Source organism: Phascolarctos cinereus, unplaced genomic scaffold, assembly GCF_003287225.1.
Source record: "Phascolarctos cinereus isolate Bilbo 61053 unplaced genomic scaffold, phaCin_HiC Scaffold_5;HRSCAF=322, whole genome shotgun sequence".
NCBI classification, from domain to species: Eukaryota; Metazoa; Chordata; class Mammalia; order Diprotodontia; family Phascolarctidae; genus Phascolarctos; species Phascolarctos cinereus.
The window spans coordinates 149,873,143-149,890,935 of record NW_027555958.1 but is presented as its reverse complement, the minus strand read 5'-3'; the positions used below and the strand labels follow the sequence as shown (position 1 = coordinate 149,890,935).

The window sequence follows — 17,793 nt, the reverse complement described above, 5'->3', positions numbered from 1 at the left end:
TATAACCCAAATGTTCCAAATCACTAATAATTAGAGAAATAAAGAAATCTGAGGTTCCACGTCTTGCTCACCAGATTGGCAAAGGTGATTTTAAAAAGGAAATTTATAAATGTTGGAGGGGCTGCAGGAGAACAGGCACATTAATGCACTGCTGGTATAGTTGTCAATTAATATAACTATTCTGCAAAGCAGTTTGAAATTATGCCTCAAAAGTTACTGAATTATGCATATCCTTTAATCCAGTGATGCTACTACTAAACTTATACTCCAAAGAGATCAAAGAAAGAGGAAAAGGACCCATATGTACAAAAATATTTATAGCTGCTGTATTTGTGATGGCAGAGAACTGGAAACTAAGATAGTGTCCACCAATTGGGGAATGGATGAATAAATTATGGTATTTGAATATGAAGAAATACTATTGTATCACAAGAAATGATTACAGGGGCAGCTAGGTGGTGCAATGGAGAGAGCACCAGCCCTGGAGTCAGGAGGACCTGAGTTCAAATCCAGCCTCAGACACATAATACTTCCTAGCTGTGTGACTCTGGGCAAGTCACTGAACCCCAATTGCCTCACCAAAAAAAAAAATACAGAAGAAATGATTACAGTGAATGTTTCATTGACGCGTTGATGCAGAATGAAGTGAGCAGAACAAAGAAAATTTATAAAATAACACTATAAAAACAAATTATTCTGAAAAGATATGATTTATGACCGATGCATGAAACCAGCCATGATTACTGATGACACAAGCATCATATCTACCTCTTTTGTATTTTTTTTTTGAGGCAATGGGGTTAAGTGACTTGCCCAAGGTCACACAGCTAATAAGTGTCTGAGGCTGGATTTGAACTCAGGTCCTCCTGATTCCAGGGTTATTGCCCTATATCTACTTCTTGACAGAATGGTGATAGGCTCACAGTACAGATTGAGACATATTTTTTTTGCATGTGGCCAATGTAGGAATTTGTTTTTGTTGACCATTCATATTTGTTACAAGAGTTTTGTTTTTCTTTCTGTCCTTTCAATGGGAAGATTGGTAGGAAGAGGAAAATGAAATTTTATAATTGAAAAAAAAATTAATTTGAAAAAGAAAAGAAAGAAAAATGTTACTAGTCCCCTTCTGAGAGGTAATGGACTCAAAATACAGAAAGAGAGACATTTTTCAACATGCTTCCATTTGGATTCATTTTGCTTGACTATGCTTATTTGTGACATGAGGGTTTTTTCTTTGATTTTTTTTTAATTGGGGGGAATTTGAAGTAGAGAGGGAGGTTAGCAATGACTGATACCAAAAGAAAAAAAAGTGTCATGGAAACAGGCTTTTTTTTTTTGATGAGGCAGTCCAGGTTAAGTGACTTGTGTAGGGTCACACAGCTAGTATCACATGTCTGAATTTGAACTCTGGTCTTCCTGACTTCAGAGCTGAGGCACTATCCACTGTGCCACATAGCTGCCCCCAGAAACAGGCTTTTTTAAATGTATAGTATAGAAGGAAGTTCAAAAGAAAAAACAGAAGCAGAACAGGATTGAATGGAATGCTGAAATAGAGAAGCCCTCTCAGTGTAGGATAAAAGCTGACCCTGCCCTATATTTCTTAGAAGCTGCCTTGCCGAGAAAGCAGTGTCACAAGTAGATCAGGTGACAGAGCCACATTCTGTTCATCTGGATTCTATCCCTCCTCAGGCCCCCTCCCTAGTTGTTGAAGCAAACTGTTCCTTGTTCTGTGCCCTTTTTTGTCCTTTGTCCCCTTGCTGCTGGGGAGAAGTTTCCATGCTTAGACTGTGAGCTCTGAAGCCCAGCCAATGGGAAGAAGAGCCAGTGGGTGGGCAGGGTTCTGAGTTAGGGTCTATATAAATTTGCTCTAAGCTATATGCCCACATACTCCCTTGCTGGCGCCATCTTAAGTGACATGGGGTGTGTCCTTTCTCATGAGAAAGCAATAAAACTCCTTTTTGCCTTTCTTAAGAAAAGTCTCTGATTATTAAAAGGGGGTTCATAAACACCCCACACAGTCTTGAAAGTAATGTTTGCGTTCGTTAAAGAAAGAACTTGTGGAGAAAGGATTCACCTTCATTATTGCTACCAACAATGGAGTCAGCATTTGTCAGGGAAGTCAAACTACCATGACCATCTTGACCACTATCTTCTCTCAAATTCTGAGGGTGACAACCCAGGACCCTGACCAGAAGTTTTCAGTCTACAGCCCTTGGCCATCACCCTGGGAAGCAACACTATGGTGAAACAGCCTGGACACTGTTCATGTAGGTGTTACAGCCACAGCTAGGGAAGACCTAGAAAAGAAAGTTCTTGCCACCAACGTCCTTGGTATTATCAAATAGTTCAACATGCAAAACTGCTACCGTTTTTCTAGTTTAATGACATTAAAGAAGTATTAGATATCTGCATTGCTGATGCAGCCTAAAGACAATGGAACATTTCCATCTGAGTTGCAGATGAAACCTTCCACATACATTATTTCCTTCATTAGAAAGAGAGCTCTTGAGAGCAGGAATTGTCTTCCCTTTATATTTATATCTCTAGTACTTTGTAAAAAGTAAGTGCTTATTAATGTTTTAATCAATAAATCATTTTAAATACAAAAATAAAGTAATGTTCATGAAATTTATCATAACTTTTTTAAAAAAGCAGTATGAAATATAGACTTATGATTTCATATACAATCCTTGTTTTGTGTTCTATGTGTGGAAATGTTCTTTTTTTGGAGTTTAAATTCAAAATTTAAAAATAAAACATTTTTAAAAGAAGCTGAGTGACTTACTCAAGGTCACATATTAGAAGGCAGTGTTGTTTTGTAAGATGTTTCTAATTTTTAAAGCTATTAAGGATACCACAAAATTTTCTTAAACCAGCTTTAATTTCGGTATTGTTGATAATTTTCTCTTTTCCTTAAATCAAAGTTGGGATACTTCTGGGCTGTTGCCCATCCTTTCCCTCCTTGGTAAATAATTATTCTCTCCCTAAATTATGTAGTAATAATCATGGTCTGCACCTGTGATTTCACTGATGTAGGGAAATTCCTACTGAGGAAACTTCCTCAGGGAATGCAGATGAGGCAATTGTTCTGCAAATTATAGTCTTAGAAAATTAGTTGCCCGAGGAATTGGGAGATAAATGACTTGTTGGGTCGCACAGCTTGGTAGTGAGAAATGAACCCAAATCTTCCTGACTTTGAGACTGTCTTTCTACACAGCAATTTTTCTTTTTTGGTGGGGTAGGGGAGGAAGGGGGGAAGCTGTATACACCTGTGATTTCACACAGGAAACTCCCAATTTGTAAGCTTTCTCTACTGATGCAGACTGACAACTTCTGCAACTTATAGCCTCAACATACAATATGGAACTAATGCAACCAAATCCTCAAAAGAAAATTAGCTTTAGAATATCTCTGGTTACTAATGCCATAGTGTCCAGTCCTCTCCTTCCCACATTTTCACCCATTACTAGTACTCCAACCCTTGGTCATTCTCCAGACTATGAATTCCAACTCTTGAAAGTCCTCCAAATTACATTTTAGGAAACCCTGCTTTAGCACTTAAAAAATGGGATTTGGGCTATATAATTCTGTACTGAGTCCTACATTCAGTTTTTAGCTCTAAATATTAGTTCACTGAACTGTGGCAATGAGACTTGATATAATTAATAATACTAGCTGGCATTCACAGGGTGATTTAATGTTTACAAAGTAATATTTCCTTTGATTTCATTTTATTGTGAAAGACTGGTATCCTTAAAGTAAATAAAAGGTATACAAATGTAGAATGTGATTTTAAGGTGAAATGTTAACGTTCATTAAAAGATAATCTTAGGTAATGTTTGATTCGTCACACAAAATAATAAAATGAGGTACTGCTCTTCACTAAAGTCCCATGCCAATGCTGTATCTTATCTAAGAAATAAACTCTGGATTCTTGAAAGCTAAGTCAGCTAAGTTAGGGCAACAGTCTGGCTAAATTCAGAAAATATCATTACCAGAAGGGTGACCGAGAGGTGATTTTTTTTTTGTCGGAATAGTTTGGTAAGACTGTCTACTAAAGCAGGAGAGAAATGATGATCTGTCTATTCACACCAGTGAAATGATGGATATCTGAAATATTGATTTAAGATGAACTACATCTTCGTGTATTTTATTGTTTTCAAGTGCTTTAAAAGCAGAATCACAGTAATCTTTAATTCATTTGTCTCCTCCTAGTGGCAGAGTTGAAAATATTATTTTAAACACCAATTCCATTTCTCAGATACTGCAATTACATTACCCAGGGTTAAGTCAATTGTACACCCTCTGAGGTCTAGGTGTGCTAGGAACCCCAAAATTCAAGAGCAGAAGATGCGGGTCCAGCCTCGAATGAATTCCACGCAAGCCTTCTTTCAGCCAAAGACAAGGTTCATTAAAACACTGATTGGGGTGAGCGAGATTCCTAATGACTCTGCACTATTGGCCAGATTTTAAGAATCTGAGCAGAGACAAGGTTTATTATATCGCCAAAAGAAGTGGGCCAGACAGACTCTTAGGGAGTCTGAGCGTTTTAATGAAGAATCTGGATGTGATCAAGGATGTGACCTATAATAGCTTGAGTACTGGGAGGTAACAAAGAATGATCCGGAAGGGCTGGGTGCCCCAGGCAAACGGAAGAGGTCTAGATTGAATTGAATTGAAGTGGTCTGGGCCATCCAGACAATGAAGGGCTGGGCGAGCTTAGAGGTAACAGAGAATTGGAGATTGGGGCAGGGTCAAAGCCACAATACAAGCACAGTTGAAAGGTTTGTATGTGTTGAGGCTCAGGCAAATGCTAGGGCCTTGTGGAAGAGTTCTGGGGAAGTTGGGCTGGGAGGGTTTCCAGGGCCTATATATATATATATATACCCCTCACCTCCTTCAACTTAAATCATTTCTATTCCATGAGCTCACATCTCTGCCTGAGTCTTAAGAGGATTACCTTTTTGATCTGTTGTGTTTTATAGTTCCAGACATGCCTAGAACCATAGGTAAGTAGAACATCAGAACTTTGGCCTAAACTAAAGATATCATCCAACAAGGTTTAAACAATATCTCATGATCTGAAATCTCAGCTGGAATGGGGTTGCCACGAATGGAGTGGGAACCTAGAAGCCAGATGGGCGAAAGATCTTTCTTTCTAACATCCTTTCAGTAGTTCAATAGACAGAAGGCTATTATTAGCCCAGTTCTGGTGTCCTCTCCTCCATGAAGTATTCCCTAATCCCCTAGCTGGAAATGATCTTTCCCTCTTTGAAATTTTTCCAGAGCACTGTCTGGACCTTTCCTTTGGCCCTATCACAGGACACTCTATATCATGCTTATCTGTGTTTAGACCCTTCCAAATGTGATTGTAAGCTATTGCTAAGTTTCAAAGATATATCATTTCCCCCCCCCCCATTTTGCATCCCAGTGGCCATTCGGGATGTAATGACAACTCTAGTGATAATTAGCATTTATATGGCACTTTAAAGTACTTGATATACATTATTTAGTTTCATCTTGGTGCAAAACAGGTGGTTAATACAAGTTTTATTGAATTATACAATATCAACAATCTTCTACAAATTGCCCAGACTCCTTCCTTTTCTCTCCTTACTCAACTCGTCTCCCTTTCCATTCACCTAATATCTCACTTGATGAGGGCAGCGTAGACTGGGGAAGAAGTGGGTGTTCATTTCGCTTCTTTTTTAGGGGGTAATTCAAGCCTTTAGAAGACAGGCTGCCAGTTAATAAAAGCTCATTGACTTGAGAGAATGCTGGGAGGTGAAGTCAGAAGTTTGGGGTTCGAATCCCTGACGGAGACGGCTGAGACTACAGCTGGGGGAGCCCAGGCCAGTGCCTTTTCTTGCATTCTGCCTCTGGCTTCTTCCACGTCTCTCCTTTTGTGGGGGGCCCACTGGCTGCCATCGTGTATATGTACATAATCTGGGACGTAGGAGACCTTATTTTTGCCTTTCCCACACAGCAAGTACTTAATAAATGCTTACCGACTCGATACACTACCAACACGATACACTAGTTCCCAGGGCACATGGTAGGCGCTTAATGAATGCTTGCTCAATTGTTCGTTTATTCCTGACAGGAGGGCTGCCTGGGCGGGTACATAAGCAAGGCCCACGCCGCCCCAGGCCCGGCGCTTCCTCAGACGGACACAAGCCGGGTTCAGGAGGCAGAGTTGGCACACGAAGGAGGGGAAAACTTGAGCAGTCAAGCTCACGATCGCCCTCTTCCGGAGCGCCTCTCCTTCCGCTCCGCCGGAAGGGCCGGGCAGGGTTCTTTCACCGGAAGAGGGGGAACCGGAACCGGAGAACCAGGAAGTCGCTTCTCAGCAGCCCGCCCTTAAGATGGCGGCGCAGGGGACGTGGTCGATCACGTGACGCTGGTGGGGGTTGCTGGGGGGAAAAGGCACTTCAAGTCCTAGGCCCTGGGACTATGGCCGCTGCTGCCCTGGGTGAATTAGCTCCGGGGCGCGAGGAAGAAGAGGACGAAGAAGAGGAGGTAAGTGGCGGCCGATGGCCCAGGCCTCGGGGTAGAGCGTGCCTCGGGAAGAGGGAATTCCTGCCCTGGCTTTTAGAACGGGGTTTCTGGGGCCCAGGGAGAGGAGCAGGATGGCATTTCTGGGGGGTCGGGGACTCGCTCCGTGCTCCTTCCAGGGCGCCACTTGAATGAAGGAACGAACGAAGGAAACGTTTATTAAACGCTTACTCGGTGCCAGACGGGGCAGCTGGGTGATGCAGCGGATAGAGCGCTGGGCTCCATTGGAATCTTTAAGATCTGAGTTCAGATGTGGCCTCAAACACTTACCAGCTGTGTGACCCTGGGCCAGTCATTTAATCCTGTTTGCCTCCGTTACTCATCTGTAAAACGAGCTGGAGAAGGAAATGGCAAACCTGTCCAGTGTCTTTGCCAAGAAAACCCCAAATGGGGTCATGACTGAACAACAACAGCGAGGGACCAGGTGCTGTGCTCGGTGCTGGAGATACAAATAGAAAAGTAAGGCCCGTGGTCTTAGGCTGTATTATTGACAAAGCGCATCTTAGTGCCTCAGTCGCATCAGTCTCTGATGCTGAGCCATTTGACATTGCCAAGGACTTTGGTGACAAGGACTTTCCCGTCCAGGTCTTAAGTAGCTATAGCTTAGGGGGCAGCTAGATGGTGGGATGGATAAAGCTCCTTCCTTGAAGTCAAGAGGACTTTAGTTCAAATCTGGCTTTAGATACTTAACACTTACTAGCTGTGTGACCTTGGGCAAGTCACTTAACCCCATTGCCTAGCCCCCCCCCAAAAAAAAGTAGCTATGTCTCTATCACCTGCAGGAGCAGTGGCCAGGATGCATCTCCACAGCTGTTGCTTCCCAGGATAATGGCTGAGGGTACTAGGCTGACAGCAAAGATATTCCCAGGACTCTTGGGTTCAGGGTCCGAGGTTGTCTCCATCAGGAGAGATAGTGGTCAAAGTGGTGATTGATGGTGGTTTAACTTACCACACATGCTGCCTCATGACTCTCTCGGTGCCTAGCTAAAGAAGCTAGGCTGGCTTGCCTGCCTGGGGAATGGCAGTTAAGGTGAGTAGCCTCTTCTCCATAGGAGGAGGGGGGGGCGGCGCTGCCCTCTACCAGGGTTCTGTGCAGGAGTTGGTTCAGCAATTGTTGCTGTTGGTGGTGATAAGGGAGGTGGACCCCCTGTCCATAGTGGTTTCTCCTTGCTTGACTAGCATGGAACTTTAGGGCATGAAATATTGATGAAAGTCATAAATGTGGTCTAGTCTGGGGGTAAAGTCAGGAAGATTTGGGACAAAATAACTTCAACTTTTTAAAAAATATATATCTAGAAATCTTTTTGATCATGGTATTCTCTGGTCATGTAGATCACAATTCATCTGTTTGTTGTCATCCATCCTTCCTTCTACTTAGAGGATTAGCACAAGATTGGACTACTTTTCAATACCTCTTAAGATTCTTGGGTTACCAGTGTTATTGTCTTTACCTCTTGTTGCTGTGGGATCAACCTATATTCTTTTCCTGCTTGGATCTACCAGAACTTAATGCTACAAGGCAATATAGTATTTTAGAACCTAGGACCATTTTCAGGAATGAAAGTTTTTTTTTTTCCTTGGTAAAACATAACCAGCATCAAGAGTGTTCTCAAGAAACCCTTCTATTCACAGCTATTGGGAACAGGTTTTGTAAAACATGTTTTGAGAAATAATAATCTAGTATAATCTCCCTTACCCCTCTTCAACACACCTTATTTTTACAGATAAAAATAATTAAACTTTTTTTATGATTTGACTAGGTCATACAACCAGTCAGTAGAAGGACTCTAGTCTAGATATCCTGACTTCCACTCAACATCCTTTCCATTATACTGGGCTTAGCACTTTGTCCTAAATGTACATTTGTAATCAGAATGGAAAAGTCATAGTGAAATTATTGTAAGGTCATTCTGCTTAACCTAACTTAACAGAGTTAATTTGTTATGAAATTATGTGGTATGTAGAAATATAACTTTTCCCTTAATTTTCCAATAAGATCCTTAGAAAGTTTATGGAGATTATTAGAGTTAGAAGGATTCTCAGGGATTATTGGGTCAAAAACTTTCGTTTTACAGATGAGGGCTAGAGAGGGTAAGTGACTTGCCAGAGGTCACAGAGTAAGTGGTACATCCTGGATTTGAAATTCAGACCTATAGTCTCAAATCCAGCACTCTTTCTACTGTACTGTGATGTAATTGGGTTCCAGTCAGTTCAAGACAATAAGCATTATTACTAAGTAATAGCTATGTGCCAAGAGCTCTCCTAGATTCTGGAAATATGAAGATAGAAATGAGAGAGTCTGCCTCAAGAAGGTTACATTCGACGAAGGAGAAACATGTCCAAAAATAAATATGAGATATATACCCCCAAAACTGATGGGGAGCAATAACAACTGGCACAATCAGGAAATCCTCTTACGGGAGGTATTGATTGAGCTGAGCTTTAAAAACAGCTAGGGATCTTAATAGGGGTGGTTGTTTTCTTGTTCAGTCATTTCAGTGGTTTCCAACTTTTTGTGACCCCACTTGGGGTTTTCTTGGCAGAGATACTGGAGTGGTTTACCATTTTCTTCTTCAGCTCATTTTACAGATGAATAATTGAGGCAAACAGGGTTAAATGATCACACGGGTAGTTAGTGTCTGAGGCTGGATTGGAAAACAGATCTTCCTCACTCCAAACCACCACCTACCTAGCTGCCCATATCTGACTGGGGAGAGGTGAGTAAAGAAAGCATTTTAAGGTGATAGTTTGGCTTTTCCAATTGCCTATTGGACATCTCAAACTAGATGTCCCATAGAAATCCTAAGCTTAACATGTCCAAAACTGAACTCATCATGTTTCCCCAAACCCTCTCTTCTTCCTCACCTTCCTTGTTACTGTTGAGGATACCACCATCTTCCCAGTCACCCAGGCTTACAACTTAGGTGTCATCCTTGACTCCTGTTTCTCACTTCCCATTTTCAATCTGTTGCTAAGTCTTGCGGATTCTACCTTTGCAACACCTCTGGTACATTCCCCCTCTCCTCTAACACAGCCACCACTTTGGTATAGCCCAACATCACCTCACACTTGGACTTCCAGTAGCCATCTGGTTCATTTCCCTGCCTTAAGTTGGCTATCAAAATGATCTTTCTAAAGAGCAGATTTGATCCCCTTAATATGATAAACTCCAGGTAGCTCCCTGTTCCCTCCAGGATGAAATAGAAAATCTTTTGGCGCTTAAAGTCTTAAATCACCTAGCCACTTCCTTCCTTTCCAGTCTTACTCTTCGTTCTCCTCCCAAGTACTCTGAGGTCCAGTGACACTAGTCTTCTTGCTATACCTCCCAACGCCTGTGCATTTTCATTCACTGTTCCTCATGACTGGAACTCTCTCTCTTTATCTCTGCCTCTTGGATACCCTGGCTTCCTTCAGGTCTAAGCTAAAATCCCACCTTCTACAAGAAGCCCTTTTGCTTTCCCTAATTTTAGTGTCTTCCTTTTGAGATATCTGCAGTTTTGTTATATGTGTTGTTTGTAACTAGATATCTGCATGTTGTCCATTAGACATTCCTCAAGAGCAGGGACTGTTTTTGTCTTTGTATAGTATCCTCAGCTCTTAGAGTGCCTGACACATAGTAGGTGCTAAATAAATGCTTGTTGATTTAGAGAACCTGTGCAAAGATGCAGAGGTAGGAGATGGAGTGGTAGGAATGGGAACTGACTGAGGGTCAGTATTGAGAAATCAATGTAAAAACATGTTGGAGCTGGATTGTGAAGGGCTTCAAAAGTCAGAGGAGTTCGTATTTTATCCTGAAGGCAGTAGGGAGTCATTGAAGCTCAGGAGAATGATATGGTAAGATTTATGTTCTGAAGAGTGTGAATTTGGCAGCTGTATAGAGGAAATTACGTACATAGTGAATGGCAGAGTTCTGAATCCACATCAGCTGTATTGTACCACAGTGGCAAACTTTAAAAAAAAAATTTATTGATAACCTTTGTTTTTACATCATCTACATTTCTCCCAGTATTCTTTCCACTTCCCTCTCCCAGAGGGCAATGCTGTATAGTAAAGAGTAGTTTTTAAAAGAAAAAAAATATCAAGAGGAATAAGAGAAAAAATTAGCAAAATCCATCAATACATCAAAGAAGTTTGAAAATATATGTAGTGTTCCACAGCTGTGGATCTCCCACTTCTGTAAGAGTGGAAGGAGGTATCTTCTCATCTTTCTTCTTTGTAACTATGCTTTTTTTTAATAATTCTGCAACATTCATTCTAATTGTTCTGTGATTCTTTCCATTTACATTTTTGTAGTAATTGTGCATATTGTTTTATTGGCTCTGATTACCTCCTCATAAATTTCATGCTTCTCTGTATTCGTAGTGTTTGATATTTCTTACAGCATACATTCATGTACCATAGTTTATTTAGCCATTCCCCCCAAAATGGACATCTACTTTGTGGACTACTAGCTTTTAACACCTTTTCCTTTTCCCCCTCCAGGAGCAATTGGCTATGGTGGAATTATCAGGAATTATAGATTCAGAGTTTTTAACAAGATGTGGAAACAAATGCAAGATTTTGGTGAGTATCCAGCATTTTATGGTTTGTTTAAACTGTTCCTAAACTGAAAACAGGATTAAAATCTTATTAACTGCGGAATATAGGGAAAAGAAAAAGAAAACAACTTAAATTCAGCAAAGCTGGATTTGAGTCCTTGTTCTGAGAGTTCCTAGTTGTGCGACTTTGGGCAGAGTCACAATTTTTTGAGCTTCAGATTCTTCTTCTGTAAAATGGGAATAAGAATTAATATCTGTTCTGCCCGTATCACAGAATTCTTGTCAAGGAAGCATTTTGTAAACCATTAAGCACTATAACAGTAACTCATGTTTCTGTAACACTTTAAGAGTTGAGAAATGATGTACAATTATTATCTCATTTGATCTTCACAAGGTGGGTGTTATCATTATCATCATTTTACAGATGGGGAAACTGAAGTGTTGCCCACAACCAGATAGTACCCCGAATGGAAAGGCATGAAATAAGACATGAAGTGGGCCAGGCAGAACAGAAAAACTGACTCAGTTTATTTTTCTGAGGGTACAGGACATATAGAGAAAATCCATCCTAACTTCAAAGAGTCTTCCCTGTGAGACACTCCCAAAACATCTGCTAAGGATGTGATAACATACATTTCCTCCTTATCAGAGTTCCTAGATAGAGTTGTAAATTCCAAGGCTTTTTCCTGGTGCCTGTATAGAGGAGTGAATATGTAGATCTAAGGTTCAAAGAGTGAGAAGGAATGTCTCAGGAACCTCCTAACAGGGAGAGAATGGAGAGCCGTGCTTCTTCATTATTGAGCCCTTTGGGTGAAAGCCTGGGCAAAGGTCAAACTCTGTCCTGGATCTTAAACCCGTATCAGACTCTTAAGATCGGCCCTCTACACTGAAGTAGGCAGCGGTGAAGTGACTTGCCCAGGGTCACCCAGATAGAGTAAGTGTCCAAGGCAGTTTTTGAACTGTATAAATGTAAGCTGCAGTTATCATGAGTGCTTTGGCAGCTAAATATTTAATTATACTTATTGCTAAATTTTGTTTATAGAGAATTTCTATATTAAGTGTGATGATTGCTATGTAAAATTAATTATAGGTGGTAGGAGATAATAATTATCCTTAAAATAGTAAATCACTGTGAAATATGATTAAATACCTGAGTTGTGGACTTTGTATTCCTATAGATCTTTAAAATTAACAGTCATCCATAGCATATAATTTAAGTCAGGGCTACAGACCATTTTTTTTAATCTGAGGTAAAGCCTTCTCTCTATCTACTAACCCTCCTCAAAATTATTTAAGAGCTATATATCAGGACTTTAAGGGAATAATAAAATATTAAGTGGTCTGTTATTTTACACTAAAAATAGGAAATACAATTTATTTGGACAATAGAAAAATGTAAAATATGTATTAGTCTTGAGCTGCTACTGAAGAGGAACGAATGGGGTGGGAGAGGATAGATACATGAGGAGACAGTGGGAAACAGAGATAAGCATGGAGAAGAATGGGGAGACTGAGTAGGAAAAGATATCTCTTAGAAATTTCTCGGGTGTGTGAATTTTCTCTGGCTATCCCCCATGCTTAAAATACACTCCCTACTCATCTATGCCTTCTGGCTTCTTTGGCTTCCTTTAAGTCCCAACTAAAATTCCATTTTTTATAGGAAGACTTTCCCAAACCCTCTTAACTCTAGTCCTTCCCTCTTCATTATTTCCTATTTATCCTGTCTGTAGTTTGTTGGAACATATTTGTTTGCTTATTGTTTCCCCTAAATGATGCTCCTTGAGGGCAGGGACTGTCTTTTGCCTCCTTCTGTATCCCTAGTGCTTAGTACAGTGCCTGGCATGTGGTAGATGCTTAATAAATGTTTATGGACTGTTTGCTGCTGAGTTGTCACTTATTCCCCACCTCCCTTTGAAATTTTAGTTAACTGGTACTGTTGACAACTTTTTAACTGTCCTTTAGTTAATCTTTCAGAGTTGGTTTTACATGGAATAGATAGAAAGTTCACCAAAGAAGTATTCTCTGGACTGCAACTACTATGTCTAGAGCAGTACTATTTCTTAGAGTACTTATTTGGAGGATGTATGTGTTAAAGGTTTCCCACAAGGTAACCTGCTAAAGTCTCTTCTAGTTCTGACTGTTTTATTATGTTCACTTCATAGGGCATTGATACAGAGAGACCTATTCTTCAAGTGGACAGCTATGTCTTTGCTGGGGAATATGAAGGTAGGAAGAGGTCACTGGCCAAAGCTCTTTTTTAATTATGTGACTCTGAGAAGAACCTTATTTCTCAATAAATTGTCCTATACTTTTCCTGTAGATACTCTTGGGACCTGTGTTGTATTTGAAGAAAATACAGATCAGGGTAAGTAATCGCTCTGATTTCCCAGGTTAAATTTAGGGCCACAGAGCCTAAACTTTTCATATGAAATTGAACATCATAGTAATTGAGGTAACTTTGCTTTTAGTTGATGCAGAAGGTAACCATAAAATAGAGCTGAAATATAAGTGCCACACAATGAAGAAGCTGAGTATGACGAGAACACTTCTGACTGAGAAGAAGGAGGGAGAAGAAAACATAGGTTGGTATGCCTCATTTTCAGAAAACAGTGATTTGTGCTTGACTTATATCTTATCAGTCAATCAAAAAGCATTTGTTATAGTGCTTACTCTGTGTTAGGTACTATTCTAAGGACTAGGGATATAAAGAAAAAGCAAAAACAGTCCCTGCCTTCAAGGAGCTACCATAGTAAAGTCTGGATAATGCTTAATTCAAGCATATTGCATCATAATTAGTGAAATAGCTATGAGCACTGTATACAAATATACACCTTCAGGTTTATTTCAGATTTAAATCTCAATACAGAGTAACCTATCAGGAGCATACAAGTTATTTCATTGCTTACCAAGAAATTATATTTGAATTAGTTTCCAGAGTTCTGTCCTAGAGAAGATACGGTGTTTTGATGATACGATATGTTACGTGTAAACACATTAGTGCAACAGAGAGGCGAAAAGTACTTTATTAGGGAGCCAGAGAAGTGCTTCATGGAGGAAATGGCATTTAAATTGGGCTTTTAAAAGTTGATTAGGAATTCCTTAGGCAGTGGGAGTAAAAGCATTTTGTGGATAGGAAATAATATGAGAAAAGGCATAGGGTTGGGAAAGCATAGAGTTTGTAAAGTGGTCCTTTTTGGCTGGAGTTTAGAGGGGATGAAAGGGTGTAATAGGAGAAAACTCTGAAGGTAGGAAGGTCGGTGCCTTAAACACTAGGCAAGGGACTTTGAATTTTTGTGGTAGATAGGGAGCTGTTCAAGGATTTTGAGCAGGCAAGTCATGTAACCAGAGCTGTGAATAAAGATCTGTATGGCAGCAGTTTTAAAAAAGATGGATTAAGCAGACAAGAAAGAGTAGAAGCAGAAGACCTTCAGGAGGCTATTGCAATAGTTCAGTGACGTAACAGGCTAAGAAAGTAGGAGTGGGAATAGAAAGAAAGAAAGGGATGTGAGAATAATTTGAGAATAATTGCAATGATAGGATTGAAAAAATTTAATCTTAACTGTTTATATAGAAAGATGAGGAAGAGGAAAGTTAAAGTATCACACTGAGGTTTTGAATCTAGGAATTTAGGCGAACAGTGGTGACACTGATAAAAGTAGTTATAAAAGAAGGAAAAGGTTTTAAGGGAAAGATAAGCTTTTTGGACATATTGAGTTTGAGGTATCTGCCAGTAGGACATTAATTTGGAAATCCCAGTTCTGTTATTTATTATCTTTGTGATTTTAGTCATCACCTCTTTTCTGTGTGGCCTGTTTTTTACTATAAAATGAAGGTATTGGGCTAGATGATCTTGACAATTCTTCCAGCTCTACATCATCCTAATAAGTTTACAGACCTACGTTATGTAGCTACTTGGGTATCTGGATCTGGTGTTTGGGAGAATGGCCAGAACTGAAGACTTGGATCTGCTTAAAGGCAAGCTGAAGCCACAGAATGAAATATAGAGAGGAAAGAGAAAAGGGCTTAGAATGTAACATTGGGCAATATTGTAATTAAAAGGTTGGAAAGAGAACCCACTCTTTGAAAAAAACTGCTGGGAAAACTGGAAAAGAGTATGGCAGAAACTAGGCATAGACCCAAATCTCACATGATATACCAAAATAAAGTCAAAATGGGTTCAGGACTTAGATATAAAGGCTGATACCATAAGTAAACTGGGAGAACAAGGAATAGTTTACCTATCAGATCTATGGAAAACAGAAGAATTCATGACCAAACAGGAGATAGAGAACATTATGAAAAGCAAAATGGATAATTTTGATTACATTAAATTGAAAAGTTTTTGCACAAAGCCAATGCAACTAAGATTAGAAGGAAGGTAGAAAATTAGGAAAGAATTTTTACAACCAGTCTCTCTGATAAAGGCCTCATTTCTAAAATATAGAGAGAATTAAGACAAATTTATAAGAACACAAGCCATTCCCCAATTGATAAATGGTCAAAGGATATGAACAGACAGTTCTCAGATGAAGAAATTAAAGCCATCTATAGTCATATGAAAAAATGCTCTAAATCGTTATTGATTAGAGAAACGCAAATCAAAACAAGTCTGAGGTACCACATCACACCTATCAGATTGGCCAACATGACAAAATAGGAAAATAATGAATGTTGGAGAGGATGTGGGAAAATTGGAACACTAGTACATTGTTGGTGGAGTTGTGAAATGATCCAACCATTTTGGAGAACAATTTGGAACTATGCCCAAAGGGCTACAAAAATGTGCATACCCTTTGACCCAGCAATAGCACTTCTAGGACTATATCCCAAAGAGATCAAACAAATGGGAAAAGGACCCACATGTACAACAATATTCATAGCAGCTCTTTTTGTGGTGGCAAAGAATTGGAAATTGAGAGGATGCCCATCAACTGGGGAATGGCTGAGCAAGTTGTGGTATATGAATGTAATGGAATACTGTTGTGCTATAAGAAATGATGAACAGGCTGACTTCAGAAAAACCTGGAAAGACTTATATGGTCTGATGCTGAGTGAAGTGAGCAGAACCAAGAGGACTTTGTACACAATAACAGCCACGTTATGCAATGACTAAGAATGTTAAACTGAACCCTTCTCAGCATTACGAGGATCTAAGACGTCTTCAGAGGCCTCAGGATGGAAAATGCTGTCCACATCCAAAGAAAGAACTATGGAAGTCGAATCACTATCACTTATTTTTACCTTCTGTTGAGTTTTGTTTCATCTTTCTGATAGTTCCTCCTGTCGGTTTTAAGTTTTACTTACAACTTCACTAATGTGAAAATATGTTTAATGGGTATGTAAATGTAAAGCCTAGGTCAGATTGTGTGCTTTCTTGGGGAGGGTGATGGGGAGGAAGGGGGGAGAAAAATTTTCAACTCAAAAGCATATGGAAAAAAACATAAAAAAAAAAGGTTGGAAAGAAGATGAAGTAACAATAATTGAGAGAAGGAATGAGTAAAAGAAGTAGGGAAACCAGGACAGAATGTTATATTTCAGAAACTAAGGGAGGATTGAGTATCCAAAATATGTGGGGATGGGAGAATGTGTCAATAGTGTCATGCTTCAAAGAAGTCAAACATGATGAAGGCTCTAAAGATGATCATTTGATTTGATGATTAGAAGATCATTGGTGTCAGAGGCAGTTTCAGGAGACCTCTAGTTAAAGATATCACTTTGAGACAATGGATTAAGCGCTTTAGCAAAAGGCCTGTGATAGATAGGTAAAATGTCATCTTCCTATTTTTTTTAAAAAAAAAGAACTGAAATTTCTTTTTGGCTTTATGTAGTTTTTCTTTGTAGGCACTCACATTTCCAAGATTCGCAGGTAAACACAGTATTCAGTGACACATATGCCTTGATGTGTTTAGGGTAGTATGTTTCCTTTGACATGTTTGTTTAGGAATATCAGTCAAAGATTGTATTAATTGAGGAAAATGTTATAAATTTTCCCTCCTCTCCATCCTTATTTCTTGGCATAATTATTTCTTTTCTGGAACAGGTGGTGTGGAATGGCTGCAGATCAAGGACAATGATTTTTCGTATAGACCCAACATGATTTGTAACTTTGCACAGCAGAAGGAAGATGAAGAAGTTGCAGCTCAAACCCCAGACAAAACTTTGGAAATGGAAGAACAGGAGATACAAGCCAAAGAGAACACAGGCATGGGCAGTGAACTGGAGAAATCAGACCACTTGGAAATGGAGGATGCTGGTCCTCTTCTTGATAGCCCTTCTTCTGAAACAGAAGATTCTATTTCTATGGAAACTCAGGAGCCTGCCTTAGAAGCCACTCCTAGGTGACATCATTCCTGTAGGTTCTAGGCATAGGCATAACTGGAATTCTGATTTTGGAGAATTGAATGTATAGCTTTCATGTATTCATGGATTCTATGACTATAGACCATACACATAGTATAGCTGCATATTGGATAAGTCAGGACCAAGCAATAACCAGATAGTTCTTTAAAAAAATTTTTTTTTATTCCTCTCCTTCAGATTCTCTAAATTAGAGATTTTTGGCTGTAGTGGGTATTGTGTGTAGGTAAACACACTATTTTAGGGGGCTTAAAGGACCGTAGAGAACAGGATGCAGTCTATCTTCTCATTTGTTTATAATAATGTTTGGTATATAATAAAATAAAGTCTTGTTTTTCAGAAA

General features: G+C 39.6%; 1 protein-coding gene and 1 long non-coding RNA gene across 2 annotated transcripts in view; one reads left to right on the top strand and one right to left on the bottom strand.

Moving 5' to 3' along the window:
* The window catches only part of LOC110222873 (uncharacterized), an 18,777-nt gene extending 12,679 nt beyond the window's left edge, over positions 1–6,098 (bottom strand). Inside the window, exon 1 of the long non-coding RNA XR_002328514.2 lies at positions 6,009–6,098. This is a non-coding gene — a long non-coding RNA (uncharacterized LOC110222873). The remainder of the gene's footprint in view (positions 1–6,008) is intronic.
* GTF3C6 (general transcription factor IIIC subunit 6) lies at positions 6,067–17,793 on the top strand. The gene is made up of 6 exons (XM_021008085.2): positions 6,067–6,519; positions 11,038–11,118; positions 13,256–13,319; positions 13,414–13,458; positions 13,562–13,675; positions 17,134–17,793. Exons 1-6 carry the CDS (start codon positions 6,067–6,069, stop codon positions 17,433–17,435), a joined length of 1,059 nt encoding a protein of 352 aa, XP_020863744.1. The 3' UTR covers positions 17,436–17,793.